At 49.8% G+C, this 21,190-nt stretch overlaps 4 protein-coding genes across 5 annotated transcripts in view; 2 read left to right on the top strand and 2 right to left on the bottom strand.

The window, feature by feature from the left end:
* Nucleotides 1-21,190, bottom strand: part of LOC108155523 — a 62,146-nt gene that overhangs the window by 15,020 nt on the left and 25,936 nt on the right. The gene's annotated exons all lie outside the window — the stretch shown is intronic.
* Nucleotides 1,001-3,625, top strand: LOC108155525 (probable fatty acid-binding protein). Its single transcript, XM_017286374.2, has 3 exons — nt 1,001-1,140; nt 2,976-3,247; nt 3,337-3,625. The coding sequence occupies exons 1-3, from the start codon at nt 1,068-1,070 to the stop codon at nt 3,385-3,387; spliced, it is 396 nt and encodes a 131-aa protein (XP_017141863.1). The 5' UTR covers nt 1,001-1,067; the 3' UTR covers nt 3,388-3,625.
* Nucleotides 4,063-6,865, top strand: LOC108155522 (putative tricarboxylate transport protein, mitochondrial). Of its 2 annotated transcripts, none has more exons than XM_033390117.1 (3): nt 4,063-4,133; nt 5,611-5,952; nt 6,004-6,865. In XM_033390117.1, exons 2-3 carry the CDS (start codon nt 5,627-5,629, stop codon nt 6,629-6,631), a joined length of 954 nt encoding a protein of 317 aa, XP_033246008.1. In that variant the 5' UTR covers nt 4,063-4,133; nt 5,611-5,626; the 3' UTR covers nt 6,632-6,865. The 2 variants fall into 2 exon arrangements, with proteins under 2 accessions (XP_033246008.1, XP_017141858.1); XM_017286369.2 differs by lacking the exon at nt 4,063-4,133 and adding an exon at nt 4,654-4,887.
* On the bottom strand, nt 6,862-9,037 carry LOC108155520 (8-oxo-dGDP phosphatase NUDT18). The gene is made up of 3 exons (XM_017286366.2): nt 8,246-9,037; nt 7,889-8,164; nt 6,862-7,814 (listed from the first exon to the last, which is right to left on the bottom strand). Exons 2-3 carry the CDS (start codon nt 8,136-8,138, stop codon nt 7,027-7,029), a joined length of 1,038 nt encoding a protein of 345 aa, XP_017141855.1. The 5' UTR covers nt 8,139-8,164; nt 8,246-9,037; the 3' UTR covers nt 6,862-7,026.

Raw genomic sequence — 21,190 nt, 5'->3', positions numbered from 1 at the left:
ATTGGATTGGCATGGGTGGAAGGAAATGCTCGATTAGATTACAATTCAACGGATTTCAAAAGATACATACATTATTTAGTATATGCAATGGATTGTGTCGCCAGACCCAGCAAACATTTAAATGGGGGCCAAAGATGCGCCGGCCGGTGTGGCTGACCCAAATTATGAGAATTCCTTGGAGGGGGGGGGTGTATTGTATGCAATATATTCCTATATGATATTTAGCATAAGATCTGTGCTAGTGCTAGTGTCGCGTCCGTTATTAAGTCGGTCCCTTTGACTCAATTAAAGCTGCACCCGAATTGATCGCGCCAAGCCAAGGTGCAAGGGGGCTGGTCTACAGCCCAACTACACGCCAGGCCCGAGAGGTGGGTGTCCAGCCACACACACACAAAACTTTTCAAATTCGACAATAGAATAGAATCGTTGGAGAGGAGAGCGACAAAAAGAAGCTTTCAGAGAGCGAAAGCTATAAATACATACATATACCAAAATGCTTGCCCTCTTCTTTAAATCGGGCATGAATCGTTAGAAACAATGAGTCCCATTCCACATTTATTTGTTTAAAGGACTAAAAACTAGCCAATCTTGTAGAAAATGTATTCATTAATGGGATAAAACTATGTGGGCAGAGCTAAGGGTCTTCGTTAGCCAGCATTATTTAACGGAATATCGAAATTGAGCAGGTTTTTTTTTTTTGACCTTTTTCGCTAAAACCTTTTTTTTAGGCAAAATCCAACAAAAGCAAGAGTTAAACCAGTCAAGTACAAAATAGGTTCATTAATCGGATAAAATTATGTGGGCACAGCTTGGCGTTCTTTCTAGCTAGTAATATCCGACGGAAGATCAAAATCGAGGAATATGTATAATAAAACTCCAATTCGTCAGTATATTTACGGTATATTTTATCGGTAGACCTGCGGCCACACTGTTGCCGTTGCGCTCCGAACTTTATTATTTTTGTTGTGCTCGTATATATAAAGCCCCCGCGACGCGAAGCTTTTTGCAGTCTTTTAGTTCCGTTGGTTCTTGTTTATCGAAGTGAAATATAAAAATCAAATTCTACGATGGCATCTTTCGTTGGCAAGAAGTACAAGCTGGAGAAGTCCGAGAACTTCGACGAGTACATGAAGGAGCTGGGTGAGTGCCAAAAATAGGATCGATTGAAATATTTTTGCGCAATGCAGCTGAAATAATAGAGAGTGCAGAGAGGGAGGGGAGAAGCTGAAAACCACCGGCCGGCTTTTTTCGCAATAGTATGCCAAATCTGCCATCGGTGTGTGTGTGTAGCTATGTATGTGCAGGAAATCAATAGAGATGAGGTAAGGAAGAAGAAGGAGGAGGCAACGAAGAAGAAACGTGCTGATGCTGCTGCTTCTGCGGCTGCTGTACCAAAAATTTACAGTTGCGTTGGCGAATTTCGAGTGCAAAGCGCATTAAAGTCATAAAGTCTTATCGGGGGGCGAACATGAATGGTCTTGAATAATCGTAAAGAGAGGCAGTAAACGCTGGAGCAGACCCAGAAAAAGCGAAAAAACTAATTAGGCAAATGATGAACTTTGGTCAACGGCCTCCTCTTTGAGTCACCCGAAAAGTTGTTTAATCTCTATCTCCCTCTCTCTTTTTCTGTCTATAAGTAATGTTCTTGCTCTATAATTTAGACTGTTTTTGCGACAGGTGCTATCATAAACGAACATGTGTACATACGTACTATGGGGGAAAGTTCGGAACTGAACTTTGCACTCGACCCAAAAACGTTAGATAGGTAGTTAGGTGCTTCCGATCTTTGCCCTTGTCCCCAGTCTGTAGTCTAGAGTCTAGACATAGAAATGGGGGAGGGCCGGCCGGTCTTGGATCGAGATCGGGTGATGGAAACTGGAGCTGTCGCGTCGCATCGCTTTGTGTGTGGCGTGAGTTCTGTTTTGCGGCTGCGTTTCCCTGAAATTTGTTATATTTTCTGCGGTTTCGCCTCTCAATTTTCCGAAATCTAAACAAGCCTCCTATTGCAGTACTCGGTAAAATCGGGGAGGGGTGGGGGTGTATGCTTGGAGGACAACCTGTTGATAGGGCTCCTCGTCTCCTATCAGCCGGCCAATATACTATACAAAGTATATTATATGTGGATTGTGAGGGGAGTGATAAACTATATGCTTATATATGGGCTCGATAATTGCGATCCGATTACGGATTTTGCACTTTGACGGCGGCGCAGCACTTATCGTTCGGTTCCGTAGGAAATTGCAGGGAATGGGGTGGGGTGGGTTGGGGGGGAGGGACAGCTAATCTATTCAAGGTTCTCCTCGAACTTTGGGACAGTTGCTGGGGCTCCCATCGGTGGTCATCGGTGGGAACTTATCGAGCGTAGAACACTTGACTCGACATTTGACTTCTGTTCATTTTGTTCATACATAATTGAACATAATTGATTTGTCCGTTTGATTGGAGGAGGGGGAGGGAGAGGGAGAGACCTCTCCCCCTTTCTCTGTAGGATACGTGGCATACACGGTGCAGCGTCAGCATCAGACTCTACAGATAAGGTGGGGTCGCGCCCATCGCGCTATATTTAGGGCGGGGGGGTCTGGGGACTGGCTGGCCAATTGATAAGCTGCTGCTCCAAAAGGAAGAGGAGGAGCGGCAGATGCCTGCCCGCATTGTTCGTTAACCTTGAGCACGACTTTTGACGTCTCTCTGCATCTCCGTCTCCGTCTGCGTTTGCGTCTGCGTCTGCGTCGGTTTCTGCAGCGGGGAACTTCTCTCATAATTCAGCTTTATTATTTTTAATTAAATATAATATGATTTGCATTGAGCATTGAGCTGTGCCGTGCTCTTTGGCGGGGGCTAATTCAATTAGGTGCAGTCCCTGTCCCTGTCCCTGTCCCCGTCCCCGTCCCCGTCCCCGTCCCCGTCCCCGCTACTTCCTCTCCCCCATAAATCATGCCATAACGAATGCAAGACTCATGCCATCTTTTTTGCAGGCGTTGGTCTGGTCCTCCGCAAAATGGGCAACAGCATCAGCCCCACTGTGGAGGTGACCCTGGAGGGCGACACGTACACCATGACCACCACCTCGACGTTCAAGACCTCCGCCATCAGCTTCAAGCTGGGCGAGGAGTTCGACGAGGAGACCCTCGATGGCCGCCAGGTCAAGAGCATCATCACCCTCGACGGCAACAAGCTCACCCAGGAGCAGAAGGGCGACAAGCCCTCGACCATTGTCCGTGAGTTCACCGACACCGATCTGACCACCGTAAGTATTCGTTGTGCGATATCCTCTCGGATGATCCTTTTGCTGATCCACTGCTTTCCGTTCCCCTCCTCTGTACCACCTCTCCGCAGACCCTCACCATCGGTGCCGTGAAGAGCGTGCGCGTCTACAAGGCCGTCTAGGAGCTGTCCCGACTGACATCTACTCTACACATATCCATTAAATTTCCCATTAAAGCTCATCTTGTTGTCGACTAACAGTTGACTACCCAAAACATACACAGAACTGCACCGCTAATCCTCATGTTAAACTGTAAACTGTTAACTGCATGCAGCACCCTTTCGTACATTCACAGCCACAGCATTTCTGAATGCATTTTGAATAAAAGCTGAAACCACTGCAAGCGCAGTGCTTCATAAATCGAATGATTATTTCTTTGGGCCCATCGTTTCGTGAGTGCACTCGAAAAGTGTTATATATTTATTGCCAAAGAATCGATTATGGTGTAGTGTTGATGGATCCTTCTGTGGAGAGAGCACTCTTGGACCCTACTCGATTGAATGTTGTCGCCCCATCCCCCTTTGCTTTGCCTCTGCATCCGCCTATTATCATAAATATTCCTCTGACTTTTATGAGGCCCGTCCCCACGCATTTCCGCTTTAAGTATTCGCGACTTGAGCTCCAATTGAGGATAGGATGTGGTGTGTGGCATGTTTACACAGTGCTACAAGAGTGGGTGGCTGTGGCTTTGGCTGTGGCTGTGGCAGTGCCATGACGCAGGCGCAGTGGCCGGGAACTGGTTGCGTGCAACATGGGCACATTTTTTAGTTATCATTCGCCGTTTGCCGGCTCTACAGCTGCGGCACAGGAGGAGGATTTCGATTGCAAGATTGCATATCCATGGCTGTGGCCGTGGACTGAGTCATCGGTAAATAGGTTTTGTGTGTTTTTACGAGTATTATAAACATAAACAATAACTGGAAATAAATGGTCCGATTGGGGGAGTTGTTGCAGATGTCAGGCAATTCGATATAACAGTACTCGTACTCGTACAAGTGTAGGTGTGCGTAGGTGTGTGTGTGTGAATATTGTGTAATCACGAATCAAGGCGGAAAAAAGCTTGCCTACTTTGCGGCGCCTTTGAAAAGTTTAAACAATTAAATTGTTTCTGATTCTAGCGGGGGAGAGAGCATTTCCAGCCAAAAAGCTCTTTCCAGAAACGGGTTTTCTGTCGCGTCGAGAGCCGATTGCACCGAAGAGAAGAGAGGAGAGGGGATCTCTCTTGCGTTTTGTTTCTGCTGCCGTGGCTGTGTCTGTGGCTGCCGTATCACGCCATAGTACGAGTATCATCGCATCGCCGTTACTTTGTGGAGCCCGTTCTCTCGCTCTCTGCTGTTGCTGTTGGGGACCGGGTTCATGGAGCGCGAGAGCATGGCGGCGTTCGTTGTGTTTACAAATTGGAACTTGTAGCTTTCCCTGCGATTGGAAATTGGAATTTCGTAGCCCCCGAACAGGCAAACAGTTGAGGTTGAGCCGCTGCCCTGGCCACGATACGATACGATCGATCTCGCAGTTCGTCGTTCCTTCCCCTTCCGTCTCCTTCTCTATCTGTCGCGCATTCCACACGAATCGGTATTGTATACATAGGAACTATACAGATTCCATAGTTATTGTGCAAAAATGTGAGTACAGTGCAGAAATTCAATGCGGTTCCAGTAACCAGAGATTCCATCAGGGAGTGTGTGGGGGACTGGAAATATTCCACTAATCCGCTTTCCAGCGAAATCAGAAACGACTTATCAGAGAGACATTTGTTTATGTTTATCGGGTTTTCCAGTCACGATAGGAGGATAGGACAGGGCCGATTGTGGGACTAATGGAATATTAACTACATATGAACGAAGTCCGCTCTCCTTCTCTACGGGTATTTATGGTCATGCAAATGTTACATAACCCCTCCACAGACGACAAATAAAAAAACGGACAAACTATACGATTGTCAAGTGCAAAGAGCAGGGAACGAGGGAATGAGGGAAAGAGAACCCAATGTCTGCTGATATGTATGTATTACCTCTCCCACTCGAATCGAAAGACGTCTTGGGTAATCACTCGGAACTTTTTCAAATATTCCTATATGACGAAACAGAAACACGCATAATCTTCTCTGCTGAATGGGTTCTTCTTTGTTTTGACCTTTGTTTTTAATGATAAGTACTTTTGAGATTTAGAAGATTGGTCTTTCTCTCATTTCTCTATAAAGAACCCCCTTCTAACATCTGCAATATAGATGGTGCACCCACACACACACACGAGACATCTATTTCTGCTCCAAAAAAAGAGAGTAAACCTTGGGGGAGATCTTTCCTAGAGACTATAAGACTCCCTCCCTTTCCTCCCCCACACAGATAAAACGCCTACAGAATGGATCGCCAGAGCCTAGCATCCTTTGTCAGTCCGTACAAGTGCCGTCCATGGATGACGAGCACTGGAGCCGCTGCCCCAAGCGGTGGCGGTAAGGGCCTCAAGGGCATTGTGGCGGGCGGCATCACGGGCGGCATTGAGATCTGCATCACCTATCCCACCGAGTACGTGAAGACACAGCTGCAGCTGGACGAGAAGGGGGCCAACAAGAGGTACAACGGCATCGCGGATTGCGTGAAGAAAACAGTGCAGCAGAGGGGATTCTTCGGCCTTTACCGAGGCCTGAGTGTGCTCCTCTACGGCAGCATACCCAAGTCGGCAGCGAGGTGAGAGCCCTCTCTCTAGAGAAAATACGGTGATCCATGGCTATCTTGCAGATTTGGAGCCTTCGAGTACCTGCGCGGACACGCCGTCGATGCCAATGGACAGCTGTCGACGGCCGGAAAACTCCTCTGCGGCCTGGGAGCGGGTGTCTGCGAGGCCATTCTGGCCGTGACGCCCATGGAGACCATCAAGGTGAAGTTCATCAACGACCAGCGCAGCGCCAATCCCAAGTTCAAGGGATTCGCCCACGGCGTCGGACAGATCGTCAAGGCGGAGGGCATCAGTGGGGTGTACAAGGGCCTCACGCCCACCATCCTGAAGCAGGGCTCCAACCAGGCCATCCGCTTCTTCGTCCTGGAGTCCCTGAAGGACCTGTACAAGGGCGACGATCACAACAAGCCGGTGCCCAAGCTGCTGGTCGGTGCCTTCGGCGCTGTGGCCGGAGCCGCCTCTGTTTTCGGCAACACACCTCTGGACGTCGTGAAGACGCGGATGCAGGGGCTCGAGGCGTCGAAGTACAAGAACACCGCCGACTGCGCCATGAAGATCCTGAAGAACGAGGGCGTTGGGGCCTTCTACAAGGGCACGGTGCCGCGTCTGGGACGCGTCTGCCTCGACGTGGCCATCACGTTCATGATCTACGACTCGTTTATGGATCTCTTCAACACCGTCTGGAAGTAGAGAGACCCGAAACGAGTAGGAGGAGGCTTTTAGTGTTAGTTCCGATCCCTCTGAACCCCTGAACCCCTGACCTAGTCGACTGCTAGTTTGCTTCATTCATCCGACATATTCCACTGGAAAGAGCATTTCTATGGTTACGTTACGTCACGTACCGTTACGTCCTATTGCGTATCAATTATACATAATATTTGTAGTGAAAAAGAGAGCATTTAACAACGAATCGGAAGAAGTGTATCTGTGATCTGTGTATTCCTTTAATTGCAACTAAATTGTGGATTATAGATTGCTTGCACCATGGATTGGATAGTGGATAGGGGGGCCACTGGGGATTTAACCTACGACTAAAGACTAAGGCACGCTGCTATCCTAATCCTCGTTATTCTGGCCGGGTCCTCCTATCGCACCACATTGAGTGGTATCGAGGACTGTTTGCTGCTAACAATCCGCCCCAGCCTCTCGTCCAAGGGTGCCGCCAGCTCCTGCCAAATGCATTTGCCAATCAGCGATATCTGCTCGATGGGCGGCCGAAAGGCCACCAGCAGATTCAGGCATATTCCGTCCGTGTTCTCCCCCTCGGAGGCACAGTGCTCCACGCTCAAGAGGCCGTGCGGCTTGTGCTGCGGCAGCTCCGCTCCAAAAATCTCAATCATGAACTTACGCAGCGTCGAGTGGAGACTGCGGTTCGGATGCAGCTCCACCGTGGGGAAGTGGTGGGCGTTCTTCTCGCTGATGAGGATGTTCATCGAGTTGCTGGACCGCTTTCGGGCCACCGCCAGGACACGCAGGTAATTCCTCCTGTGGGGGAATCGCGTGGGCAGGATGCTGCCGTGCCATAGCGGCTCGCTGGCACTCTCCATCGCTCCCCTCTTCCTGGCTCCCTTGTGGTAGGCCCGTCCAATGTCAATGATGTTCAGGATGTCGTTGGCCCGCAGTGGCATCTCCTGGGGATTCAGCACCCATCGCGCTTGAATGGACTCCGCATCCGCATCTGCGGGCGTCTTCAAGCGACCGCCAGTGATGCGTCCCGTCAGCACAAATCGGAACCAGGAGCCCCCGGCCGCCTCCACAGCGAGCAGTGTCGTTATCTCCGCATTCAGTCCGGTTTCCTCAAACACCTCCCTTGCGGCGGCCTCTGTGATGGACTCGCCCCGTTCCATGCGTCCAGCGGGTAGATACCACTTACCTGCAAAGTAGAGTAGAGAATCATTAAAAGAGTGGCGGGGCGGGGCGGGGCGCTGCGGAGGCTGGCTCACTCACCTGCACAGCTCTGTTTGGCCTCCTCGATCATGAGCAGCTCGTCGTGCTCGTTGATCAGCACACAGGCCACAATGTAGGTGACCGTCTGTCCGAGTATGGGCATAAAGTCGGATGCCGACGACGGCTGCACTCCCTGCGCCTCTGCGGTGGCGTTCTGCTCTTTCAGCGAGAAGTCGCACAGCTCTGTGGTGATGTCGCCCAAATCTTTGGCCTCCAGCAGGCGACGCACTTTCTCCCCGAGAGCAGGCATCCTATCCTTCTATTTTGTGTATGTGTCTATGCCGAGAAAGTGTCCAAACAGACGTTGAACGAATGGAATTATGATGAGTGGGGAGCACACTCTTCGCTAAAACTCACGTTTTCTGGGCACTGGCAATCAAATAATGACTCAATTCGACAAGCATGCCTCCTCCTACTCCGGCTCCTCCCTGGCTTCTACCCTCTCGATGGTGATGATGATGATCTCTGTGCATGCGAGTGTGGCATATGCAAATTATGGAATTCTTTTGCGTTTTGCTTTTTGAGTTCTGCGTTTTGCGTTTTGGGGAGTGGAAGCAGAAGTAGAAGTGGAATGAACGAGCGAGCGATCACAAGAGTGGCCAAGATGTGACTGTGGCTCTAATGCCGCCGCTGCCGCTGCTGCTGCTGCTGCCAATAAAACGGCAAAAGCCGGCAATCAACTTTTTGTTGCTATTTCTGTGGCTGTGTGTGCTTCAGCTCCAGCACACAGGTGCTTTTTTTCTATTTGTGTGCCAGCTTGCCTGCTACTGGCTTTGGCCTGGCCTCTATTTTTCTATTGATATCCGAATGGATGTCAAATAAGCCGCTCGACAGGTTTTGCTCTGGAGAAAGTGCATTGGAATGCCCGTGTCTGCGTCTGTGCCGTGTCTCTGCTCTGTGTCTCCTCCTCCTAGAATCAAAACAGCTGCAGCAGCAGTTATCTTTCAACTTTTGTTATTGCACAATTAATTGCACTCGTACTCGTCACTCCGTTTATTTGCACATATTGTTGTTTTGATTGTTCGTTTCTATCTAGATCTCTCAGCCCTCTCCACATAATTTAAAACAATTAATGAATCTATTTTCTACTTGACTGGCTTATTTTAAATGCTTGACTTCGATTGTTTTTGCCTGAATTTTGGTTCCACAACAACAACATAGCGCCCCGCATGATGAAAAACCGAAGTTAGCCCACTAAAGCCCCCTCTATTTAAGCAGTTCAACGACTTGATGGCGGTTGATGATATATGACGGTAAATATTAAAGATTGTAAATTCTTCTTGTGAATTCATGCCATCTTTTCTCTGAACTAAAAAAAAACCCCCGATATTTTTCACCTGAACTGCGCTAAAACGATTAAATTTGCATTATTTTCGGTGGTAAATTTAAAAACCCCCTTGGTTTACAATGGGTTAATCGTTCTCCGTCAAGGATTGGAGACCATATTGCCCAATTTTGATGTTTCGTCGAATATTACCAGGTAGATAGAATATTTAGCCATGCCCACATAGTTTTATAAAATTAAAGCATCTATTTCCTCTTGACTGGTTTATTTTAAACTCTTGCTTTTGTTGGATTTAGTCTAAAAAAAGGTTTAAGCAAAAAAGGTCAACAAGTAAACAGTGGAAACATGAGTGAGGGACATTGTGGCGACTAAAAAACCCAAAAAAGTCCCACAAAACTTGAGCGCCAAATAGAAATTGTTTGAATGTGAATACGCGTCAAGGATTTATATGCAATCTATTGGAATAAATGATGCATGGAAGCTCGATTTGTGAGCGAAAATTCAAGAAACCTGCGTATGGAAGCCAATGATTAGTCTAAATCGGACCCGCAGGTTGCCATTTTAGTATATTTTAGGCTATATCTACCATTTGTGTAAGCTTATTTTTAGGTTATTTATTATCGGTTTAGCTTTTTTTGGCCGATTGGTCGTTTCAGGGCACAAGAGAAAATACCACATACTACCAGGGCAGCAAATTTAGTATTAAATACAGATGTCTGGCAGCACTACTTTTTGCGATTTGCCCAGGGCGCTAAATTTGAATTTTTGTTGCTTGGGTACACTGCTCTACTGTTGCTCGGCGTCAAATTTGAACAAGTGTATATTTTCATTCTTGTTATGAAAGGCATGGGCGCATGCCGGGTGGGGGCTGGGGTGAGGGGCTGCAAGTGCGATAATGTAAATGTTATATGGTAATTGCAGCGACAACAACCATCATTCAACTCCAATTCAAATTTAGCCGACAAACAGCAAACAGGCGTTGCTCCCATAGATTAATATTAAAGCATACCATATTCCCATTTCCCCATATATGCTCCTCCCCCCCCCCAGCACCATCTCGTATATCGCTGTGTCGGGGGCATATGTTTGTGGTGTCTGTATCGCTGCTGCTGCGCCGCTTTTGCTGCTGCTGCTGCTGTTGCAGGAAGCTCTTCTGATTGCCGGCAATAAAATTTGAATGCGGAAATTTCATTGTTTACCCAAATCGATCATCATTAAAAGCGTTGCTGTTGCTGTTGCCATTCCCATTCCGAAGCCCATACCCATTTCCAGTGCCAATTGGGCCTGGAATCCATGGCGTATACTTAACGTGGGTGGTGCTCAAAGATGGGGCTGGGACTGGCGACTGGGACTGGTTTTAGGGCTCGAATGCCCGGGTAGGTAATTCAATTTCTGTGCAATGCTTGATTTGCCATTTAGCTGCGAAACCTAATCCATGTCCTTGGGCCGACTTCCTTCGACTGCTTATTATTGGTGCTTGTCGTGGAGCCGCTGCTGGCCACATTTGCTGCTGGCATAAGACTTTTGTCATTACATTGTTAATTTGTTTTAGTTGTTTTTTAATTTCCTTGGAGAGTCGCAACCTTCTGGTAGCGTCAGAGGCGCTCACACATGCGTGGCATCGTGTGGCAGAGTATTAGTATTATCCGTGTCTGTGAGCGTGTGTGTGTGAGTGTGTGTGTGTTAGTGTGGGGGCTTACTAATGTACTCTGAGTGGATCTCTCTGGTAATAACGGCTAAAGTAAAATGCTGATAAAGTGGCAAATGTTTTGGAATGCGTATGCGTGTGTGTCTGTGTGTGTGTGGCTGCTGCTGCTGCCTGGAGATGTGGATATGTGGATATGTGGATACTGCGATGACAAGCAAAAGCGAACACAAAACGTTCATTTCCCACATGCACCATTATTCGTTAAAACCCGTAAATTTCAACGAAAACGAACAGCAGAGCGGCGGTGTGGCAGTGTGGCAGAGACGCACAGAGAGCGACAGCACAGAGAGCGACAGGCAGGGCAACAGCAATCCAAGAAGCTGCTTAACACGAGAATAATGTTTAAAATGTTTATTATGTGTGCAAGTGACGCGAGAAGGGCCTCCATTCCCTTTTGGGGCTCCACACTCCTCTCCTCTCCCCCACCCTCGCCTATGCTTAGAGATGACAGGCTCAAACGCACACACATGACTGTTGTGTTGCAGAGATATCTCTGTCGTCTGTGGACGAAAGGTATAAGAAACAGACGGGTAAGGTAAGACAGAGTGGGGGGGGTAGATCTTCAGGGATATCCGGGAGCCAAGGCGGGGCACTGACGAACAGACGAAGCCTTGGCACAGCTTTTGTGGATCGCCTAGGCTTTTCATTCTCTCTTGAAATATACCTTGCCTTTGGCAATGTTGATTTTCGTTTTGCCGGCAGCACTGCTACGGCTACTTGTACTCTCCCTCTCCCTCTCCCTCCCCCCTTTGCCACTGCTCTGCTCTGCTGCTGGTGACGACGACGACCGACGTCGGATGCGAAACAAGTAGTCCAAATAACCCGCAATAAGCTTTTGTCACGATTAACAAGGCTTACGCAAATGTGTGTCTTCTGTGGTGTTCCCTCCCCTGCCCCCACCCCCCCCCCCACATACCACACTACCCCTCTCTCTTCAGCTTTCTGAGCATAATTACATGCAGAGACGGAGAGTGAGAGTGAGAGAGAGGGAGAGAGAGAGAGCGTATGAGCATGAGTGCTTGCGTGTGTGTGTGTGTGTGTGGGTGCGTGTCGTGCGACTCTGCCATATTTTAGATTAATGATGGCGTCGACTCGTATTAGGCAAATGAAGAAATCGACATCGACATGCGGTTGCTCGGTTCTTCTGAGGTCTGCCCGGGGGGGGGTCTCTGAGGTTAAGGTGAGTCAGGATTCAGAGGCTCAGTGGCTCCCCTCCTTAAGCCTTGTGCGGTTTTCACAGCATTTCCGCAACAAATTTGCCACAACAATAAGTGCATATCATTATGCTGATTTAAGTGGGTAGAATACACGGCTGGAGCACCCGTATAAGTAATGCCCCCCCCCATCTATAGCGAGTTATTACCCGCACACCTGACCCCCAAGCCGAGACCCCAAAAACCGGCAAATATATCGTGTGTCTGGTGCGAAGGAGAAGCCGGAGTGGAGGGACTCCTGGACTCCTGATTGGGGTCGTGCTTGGGGGGGACTGAGGGGTGGGTGGGGGGTGTTGTGCTTGCAACGGTTGGGTACATAAATCTTTGTTTAAAGACACATGCACAATGTAAGTTAAATTGGCAATAACGTGCTTTTCTTTTCTTTTTATATGTGTGTATCTGTATGTGCCACAAACACACACACACAGAGGCATTTATCATATGTGTGTATGCAGATTGTGTGTGTACATAACGGTAACGGAACCTTGTTTGCAAGGAAGTAACAACCTGTTCTCACCCCGTAACGCCGTACCTTCGTATCGTCCCTCGTACATCGCCATCGCCATCGCCATCGTCGTCCTCGTGGCTTTCTCGCCGCCTTTATGTCGTAGGGAGGTCCTGGCCCCCCCCCCCCCTTTTGTTTTTATCCCTGTTACGCTTTAATTATGCCCTTGTCAAAAGGTGGAACCCAGGGCCCAAGGAATCCCAATTTCTGTCCGGCTCCAGCTCCCTTTTGTTCGTGTTTTTTGGATACAAATTTATATAGAAATGAAATCTGGTTATGGGTGGTTATGGGGCGGTGGTGGGGGGAAATACACATCATTGATTGCAAATGCATGCCGGCGCCCAGGAATCTGCAGAATCATCAATGCCACGCTTTGGATAAAAGAAGGAGTGGCAGCGGCAGGAGTTTTTCATGGCAGCTGAGAGCTTTTCATATTTGCTTGCAAACTGAGGAAAACTCGGCGAAAAGTTATACTCGACTGCCACTTGAGCGGCCATTAAAATCACTTTTTGGCCAACAAAATCCGCACAAAAAGAAACCCGAGAGTCGAGACTCGAGACCTGAAACGTGAAACGTGCAACACGACTCCCCAGCGGGCGGCGGCATGCAACGAGTGCGGGCTTTGGAAGTTTGTTTGCCGGCTGTGCCACACGATCCACTTGCAACACGGCAACATTGAACGCTATTTGCGGCAGCACTCTCGCTCTCTCGCTCTCTGTTCTGGCAGTGGAAGCCCCACCTAAGCTCCGATTAAGCTGACAATCAATGGAGAGAGACCCCGCCCCGCCCCGCCCAAAGGTGCAAAAGAAAGTGCAGCTTACTCAACACTGGCACTTACATGGGGGGGCTCAGGCGGAGGCTTAGCCACGACACCACTGTCCAACACTAATTGACGGGCGAGGCACAAACACACCAGCAACAGGGGGGTGGGGGGGAGCTTCGAGCTTCACTTTCCCTACCTGACAAACACTGGGTGTTGGGCGGCTGACCAACACTAATCCAAGGATCATGTGCTCCGTTTTCAGGGAGAGTGAGAGATGAGTGGACTCCCCCAGAGGGCCTCCACCCCAGAATGGAGTATTAGGACCTACCAGCACTGGATCTCTCAGGGGTTCAGCAAGCGCTGCCCAACACTAATTGACGGGAGTGTTGGATCCAGAAGGGAATACTGATATCAGAGGTTCCTCCGCAACACTGGGCCATCGCTCCTGGCCCCAGCACAGCCCCAGCACTTGTCCTGCCCGCACAGGCTCGCTCTTCAGGCCAGAGAGAATAAAACACTTTGTTTGGGGACGCTTGGGGACGCGGGGAAAAGCCGAAAGCCAGAGCTTCGTTTAAGCTTGTCAGGAGAGATTTCCTTCACTTTGTGCGACTTATGCGGAGGGAAAATGTGGAAAACGGGCTCAAAGTCAATGAATCAACCCACTCGTCCTGCCGCGGCATGTGCGCGTTCGCTGCGAATATTTAATAGTACGCGATATGGAAGATATGAAAATCGTATCTTATCTGCGAGGGAAAGCGCTTTATCTCATTAAATGCCAGAAAGGAGGGGCCGAGGGGAGACCGAGAGAGACGTCATTGAATCATTTCACAAATGGCTGAAGTAGGATGGAGGATGTCGCATGTCGATGTCGATGTCGATGGATATGCGGGCGGAGGACTTGGAGAGGCATAGAGGAGAGGAGAGGCTATAGGTCTAGTCGCTGCCACTTGAGGCCCACAGTGTGTGGCACGGGGCACGGGAGAGGGGGGCACGGGGCGCAATTGCTGACAAATGAGATAATTTACACGCTGAAATGAAGCCCATAAAGGAGGCTCATTTAAAATTCAGCGGCGTCTGGGGCATAATTTTTTTTTGCCTGCCGCCAGCCGCCTGCCGCCTGGCTTTTGCTTTTGGATTTTCCTTTTGGCTTGGCTTTGCTTCCCTTTTCGGGGCCTGCTTTTCTACTGCTTTTCTCCTGCTCCTTCCCTGCCTTCCCTTCCCCTTTTTTCCTGTATTCCGCCTTGTGTTTTTGTGCTTAATGGTTCCTTGCCATGACATACGTGGCTGAATATTAAAAGTGGAGTGTGGAGGCAGGAGAGCTCGTGCCCGGGCCGCAGCTCCAGGCAGAAGAGAGACAGACAGAGAGACAGAGAGAGAGGCACAGCAGAAGAGAGGAAAAATCTCTTATTAGCATACGGCATATAAAAATGTTTATTAAACGAGCAAAATGGTAGGGAAACAAAGAGAGAGACAGAGAGAGGATAAAATGAAAAGTCCTGCGAGGAGTGTAAGTATCGCAATTTAGTTTTTCCTGTTTCCTGTTTGTCTCTGCCCCTCCTCCACCCCCCCCTTGAGTCCTCAGACAGCGGCTTATTGTAAATCGAATTGAAGTTTTTCTTGATTAAGCCCCAGAAATAGCCCCACACAGCCGGAGGGCGTGTACAGCCCGACACTCCTACGCGTCGACGGGCGGTGGGCGATGGGCGACGGGCACGCCCCTTGAGGGTGAAAGTTTTCTGTTTCTGGGCGGCTCTTTGGTTTTCTCCTATGAGTAGATGTCTATTTTTTATGATGTTCCAACTTAATTTTATACAAATGACCTTAGGTCATATCACCATTTATATCCGTCAATCCCTCTTTTCCTTGTCCCCCCTTTCCCCTTTTCCCCCTTCCCCCTTTCCCTTTTCGGGGTATAACTTTTATATTTGAATGTTTTTCTTGTTTTCGTCTCCCTGCCACCCCCGAAAGGCGGGGGGCTCTGCGGCTGGGGCTGGGGCTGGGGCTGGGGCTGGGTCTGTGGCTCCCTTCCGTTGAGATTTTCTGTTGCTTTTAAGGGCATTTTTATGTTCGCTTGAAGCGGCAGCAAGCGGCGAGAAGGAGAGTCCTGTCCTGTCCCGTCCTGTCTCGTCCTGAAAGCTGTCCCTAAAAGCCTTTAGCCAAATATCTTCAAGAGCAGAAGAGACAGCCATGTGCAGATTTTTATACATATGGGATATACATATACCCTATATGGTATATACAGTCACAGACATACGTGAGAGGGTCTGTCTGTCTGCCGGTCTGCCGGTCCGCCTTTATTTTCTGGGATTCTTATGTAAATACACAAGCGACGACCGGCGTTGTTTTTGTTTGTATAGAAAAAGTCAGAGCAAGGGAGAAGGAGTTACGGGGTACCCCCCTCCCTTGCCCCCGATGGTTGATGCCACCAGGATGCCAATATAAAAAGCCAAGCGACTGAGCCACTTGGCGCAAATGAAAGGAAAATGTCGACTGGAGATGGACATCAGCAGGCAGGACATCAAGGAACAGTCAGCCCAGCAGGCCAGCAGTCCAGGGCCGGAGGAGGGTAGTGGGGGGGGGGGGGGGGGGGGGGGGGGGGAGAGGAGGATTTGCAGGAAGGAAGGAAGCAAAACTTTTGCCCAGAGAGTCCGAGAGTCCGAAACGCAAGTATTTCCTGGTTATTCTTTCGGTCGCTCCCCTCCAACCCCCCCGCCCCCCCTCAGTCGCTGTCCCAACAATCAAGTTAGAGATTTTGATGCATATCAGATGCTGCCCCCCGCCCTGCGCCCACCCATCTATGTAAATGCCCCCCAAGGGACGGGGGGGAGGGGGCCTAAGCAGGGGGGATTATCGAGTGCGGGTGCACTTCGGAGAGGGGGGGGGGGGGCTTTGCTTTCCTTCGTTCTGTATTTGCATACACAGTGCGTGTCAAAAGTATGGCAACAGCAACAACAACAGCAACAACATGTGGCACACACTCGTACAATCCCTTGCAGCCTGACATCTTTTCCATTCCAGTTTTCGGAAAGTTGAAAGACATATCCTATGATACGTTCCACCGTCGAGGAGCCACAGCCAGGACCTTTCTTGGGACTTTTAGCGGATGGGGATGTCCCTTCGATCTCAATCTGGAGGGAGCCTGTAGACCTGTAGGCTGTCCCTGCAACGATCTCTTTCAATCTAAAATTAGTTATCGATTATTTCATCGCCTATGGAATGGAAACGGTTATCGAATCCTCAAGTTGGGCAATCGCTTGCTGCACTTTCCATTTCTCTATGGAAAAATGCTTTCAAAAGTGTGAAAAATCGAGTACCGATCGAATATAATCAATCCGCATACAGTTATCGATGGATTTATCGAACCAAAGTAATTGCCTAAGAAGTAACATTCAATAGTGAAATGTTGTACACAGTTTCTCTCGGGAAATTCCCTATAGACAAGAATATAGTTTCCTATATCTGAGTAAATCCCATCCCATCAAGGACTTGATCTCAATCTCAATCTGGAGGGAGCCTGTAGCCCTGTAGCCTATCCCTGCAACAGAGCTCGTTCAATCCAAAGCTGGTTATCGATTATTTCATCGCCTATGGGAATGGAAACGTTTATCGAATCTCCAAGTTGGGCAATCGCTTGCTGCACTTTCCATTTCTCTATGGAAAAAGGCTTTCAAAAGTGTGCAAAATCGAATCCCTATCGAATATCATCAATCTGCATACACTTATCGATGGATTTATCGAAGCGAAGCCATTGCCCAAGAAGTAACATTCAATAATGAAATGTTGTGCACAGTTTCTATCTGGAAATTCCCTATAGAGCACAGTTTCCTCCCCATCCCATCAAGGGAGGGCTGTTATCGATTATTACTTTCAATCGATGGCAAATGCCTTCCCAAAAGAGTGCAGAGTGGCCCTGGGGCGGTGTTGGGGCGGTGGCAGCACTTTACGAATCATCGAGAGGCTAAAACTTGCAACCGCTCGCTGGCTGCTGCTGTTGGCTGCTAATTGGCCCTGCAGCCATGAAACGGACTGTTGGCCATGCCCATCATGATGTTATTTGCACAAACGGATGGAAGAAAAGTAATTAATTATTGTGTGTGTTTTCTGTGTGTGTGTGTTTGTGTGTGTGTGTGTGTCTGTTCTGTTGTATAAATAAATATTGTTCTACTGCCTCTCCCTCTCTCCCACTCTCCCTCTCTCTATCGCTCTGTATGCAGTTTTCTTTGTTTTTCCTACATGGCTTTTCCTTTGGGTGTCTGTGTGTGTGTCTGTCTGTGTGGGTGTCCTGCTGTCTGTGTCCTGGCCATAAATCAATAGATACACACAGATGAAGAGCGGAAGAGCCAATGCACAAAGTTTAACAGTCCATGTGACACATAAATATGTCTGTGTGTGGGTTGTGGGTGTGTGTGTGCGGGGAAAGGGGTTTCCCCCAGGGGGGGGGGGAGGGTGGGGAGGTTATGAATTGTTATGGCCATCACTTTAGTGGACGGGGGGAGAGGTGCTGTGGGCACCATTTATCGCATATTTCTGCTCGGAATTATTATATTTCTCGCTGAGAGACCTCTAGAATAATTATTTATACAAGTTTAACAGCCCAAATGAAGGATTCTGGACTCGGATTCGGATTCCAATTCGATTTTCATATTTTCGATTTTAATTAAATTAATCAATATCCCCCTCCGTCCCCCCCGTCCACCCCTTTTCCGACCAAAAGCATGCAATGCCCGTGTACCGTCCTCATGGCTTCAAGTCAGGCAGCCAGACGGAGGGAAAACCAGGACTAAAAAGTCACAGAGAGAGTCCTGTCGGTGCCCCCTGCCCCTTGCCACCCATCCTCGATCGTCAGATGCGCCTCAAAGGGAATCGCATCGTTTATTTATGAAGGGGCTATATATTCGTGTTGCTGTTGCTTTTTTGTTGCTGCAACGTATCCGTGGCGTAACCTATTCTCTGTGGAGGGTTCCCCCCACCCCTTTGGGGGGGAAGGAGAGTTAGTCTTAATCAGGGCTTTCGCATCTAAATGCGGCTCCAAATTGAATAATGAATGCAAAGTGGCCGGCATTCGACGAGTGCTCCATTCGAATCTCCATTCCGATTCTGCCATTCCCGCACTGAATTAGAGGCGTAGTGGATTTAGCAGTGGGCGTGGCTAGTCCACCCCCCCCTTACGTATCGCTGCTCAATGAAATGCATTAAATCAAGGCATCGTTGAGTGGCAGAAGAGCCCCATGGACACAGCAGGTGGCAGGTGCGGCACTGCCCCAAAAAGTAGCCAACGAAATGGAAATTTCCACCACCTCCAAAGGTGGGGGGAGGGGGAGGTGGAGGGGGAGGGTGTGTGTCCCGTAAACATCAATTACGCGCCGCCCCCAAAAAACTATTCACGCGATTAGCAGCGTTTCCTAGTTATTGGATAATAGCTTCATGCCACAAGGGAAGGGCAATGCGGGGGGAGGGGGGGAGGCATGCAACTTACGATGAATTGAATTAACGGCCGTGCGCGCACTGCCCTCCCCCCCCGGGAATGGGGGTGGGGAGGGTGCATCGGTGCTGTCCGACTGCGGGCGCTGTAAATTTCCAGCAGGACGAGCATCTGATAAAAGGCCGAGGCAGCGGCCGTGTCGACAGCCAGAGGCAGCCACGGAGGAGCGGGGGAGCGTAGGTGGGGTCCGACCCGGACCCGGAGGAGGCCTGGGGCCACCCTAAGAGTTATATCCAAATATTGCGGAGCGTCGGAGGCTCCTGCTCCGTGGGTGAAACAAGAAATGTAAAAACAGAGAAACAGAGAAACAGATAGAGAGAGAGCGAGAGACTCCGCTGGAGAAGGAGGCTTTATTGCTGCGCCTCTAACGACTCTCCATTCCTCCCCTCTCCCCTCTTGGCCGTTTTGGCCTGGTCTTAAAAGCGAAAAGCCATTTGTATTCATTTGAAATTAATTTAGCATTCATTCAAGGCAAACGACGAGGCGCTGCACGAGTCGGAAGCGGGCGTGGGGGCAGGGGCAAGAGACACCCATTCATGCCCCACCCCATGAGGCAGGCAATAAATGGCTGCCTGCCGCTGCCGCTGGATGGATGGATGGAGGCTAAGCAATGGATAAATACGTGTACGTGGAATACATTTTCGGTGGCACATTCGAGGCGACGACGTCTGGCTGTGCGGCTCCCACTTTCGCTTATCGATGGGCCGTTCATTGTGTGAATCGGGGGCAGCGACTGGCAATAGAAACTACCCAAGAAGAGGCAGTGGCAGTGGCAACAGTGGCTGTGCCACTAATTTTAACAAATTAATTGGCAACAATAAATTCGCCTGGCGAAAAGGTGAACCCAGATAGTATCGCAGGGGGGGGTGGGGGCGAGGGGCCTCCCCTGCACTAATTTGATTTCTTGAATGGGTTTCGGGAGGCAGCAAGCGTGCCCCATGGAGGCGGAAGCCATGCGCTCAGCGGCAGATAATACCCTGCATGCGGCGGGGAGTCCATCGGCGCCACAGGTGTGCCTGTCCCCGCGTCGCTTCCTTCCTAAGGATCTCTGCGATGTCTCCGGGGAATTCCCCCTTCGATTGCCATTTCCAAAATGGAATTCCATAATCAAATGTCACAGGACGAAAGGAGGAATGCAGGCTGCAAGACGGGGGATTGTGGCATGGAGCTTCGAGTGGGTGGTGGGGATGGGGGGAGGGGGGAAGGGGTATAGTCTGTTAATCATTCGTAATGTGCCGCCAGGTGCTGTGTCAATTACAGGGCCCATTGTCTGTCAATTCTCTCCGTTTACCCCTCTCCCCACTCCCCCCCTCCCGGCCCCTGTCTCTCTCATTTGCATTAAACATTCCCAGAGAGGGGGCTCTGCAGGGCATTCCTTCAGTCAACCACTTGGACGACGTCCTTCTAGTATCGAGGGGGGGGTGGCAGGGGGTGTAGAGGGGGGCGACCATCTGGGGTAGGCAGACGTTTTATTTATGATGCTCCAGGCCAAAGAGGCGTATGCGTTGAAATGCCTCCCCCCCACACATACACCCCCTCCCCCCTCTCTTAGCCCTGTGGAGGTGGGGGGAGGGGGGGCTACGCTTTCGACAGGAACATTTGCGGGCCATAACACGCAACATTTGACATGGCCAAAAGAGAGAGAGAGAGGGAGAGAGAGAGAGGGAGTGAGGGAGAGAGAGAGAGGGAGAGACCAATGCCACAACCAGCAGCAGCAACCAGCAGGCAGGCAGGCAGAGAGGCAGCCAGCCAGACCGTAGGCCGTAGGTACAGGTGTTGCCCCCGCACCCCCCTCCCACCCCTGTACACCCTGTGGATGCCACAAATCTCTCACGACTGCCGACGCATGTACATAAACTGCGAAATTGGCCTATAACTGTCTGTTCAATTGTTTCTGCCACCCCCCTGGCACCCCCCTGGCACCCCCTTAGAAAAGGGAAGGGTATAAAAAAGAGACAGAGGGGAGGGGGGAGAGCCACATACCTATATATTGCGGTAAAAATCACATTTCCATGAAGCTTCTGCCCCTCTCCCCCCTCCATGGCTCGTAGTGTAAATCATTCATGGGAGGTGGAGGAGGAGGAGAAGGAGGAGGCCTACGCCCCTGTGCTGCCTCATATGGCTGCGGCTGCGGCTGGTGCCCCAAAATGTAGACTATATTAATATGCCAGAAAACGAGTGCGGCAGAGAGGCAGGCAGAGCGACGACTACGGCGACGACTACGAATATTCATTTGTACGTGACTATTCAGCATATTATGCTCGCTCCTCGTCTCGTCTCGTCGCGACTCGTCCCGACTCGTCTCGTCTCGCCAGGAGTCGTCCCTTCGGCTCGTCCTGGCACTC

This window comes from Drosophila miranda, chromosome 2 (genome assembly GCF_003369915.1).
Source record: "Drosophila miranda strain MSH22 chromosome 2, D.miranda_PacBio2.1, whole genome shotgun sequence".
Taxonomy (NCBI): domain Eukaryota; kingdom Metazoa; phylum Arthropoda; class Insecta; order Diptera; family Drosophilidae; genus Drosophila; species Drosophila miranda.
This window is presented reverse-complemented; position numbering and strand designations above follow the sequence as displayed.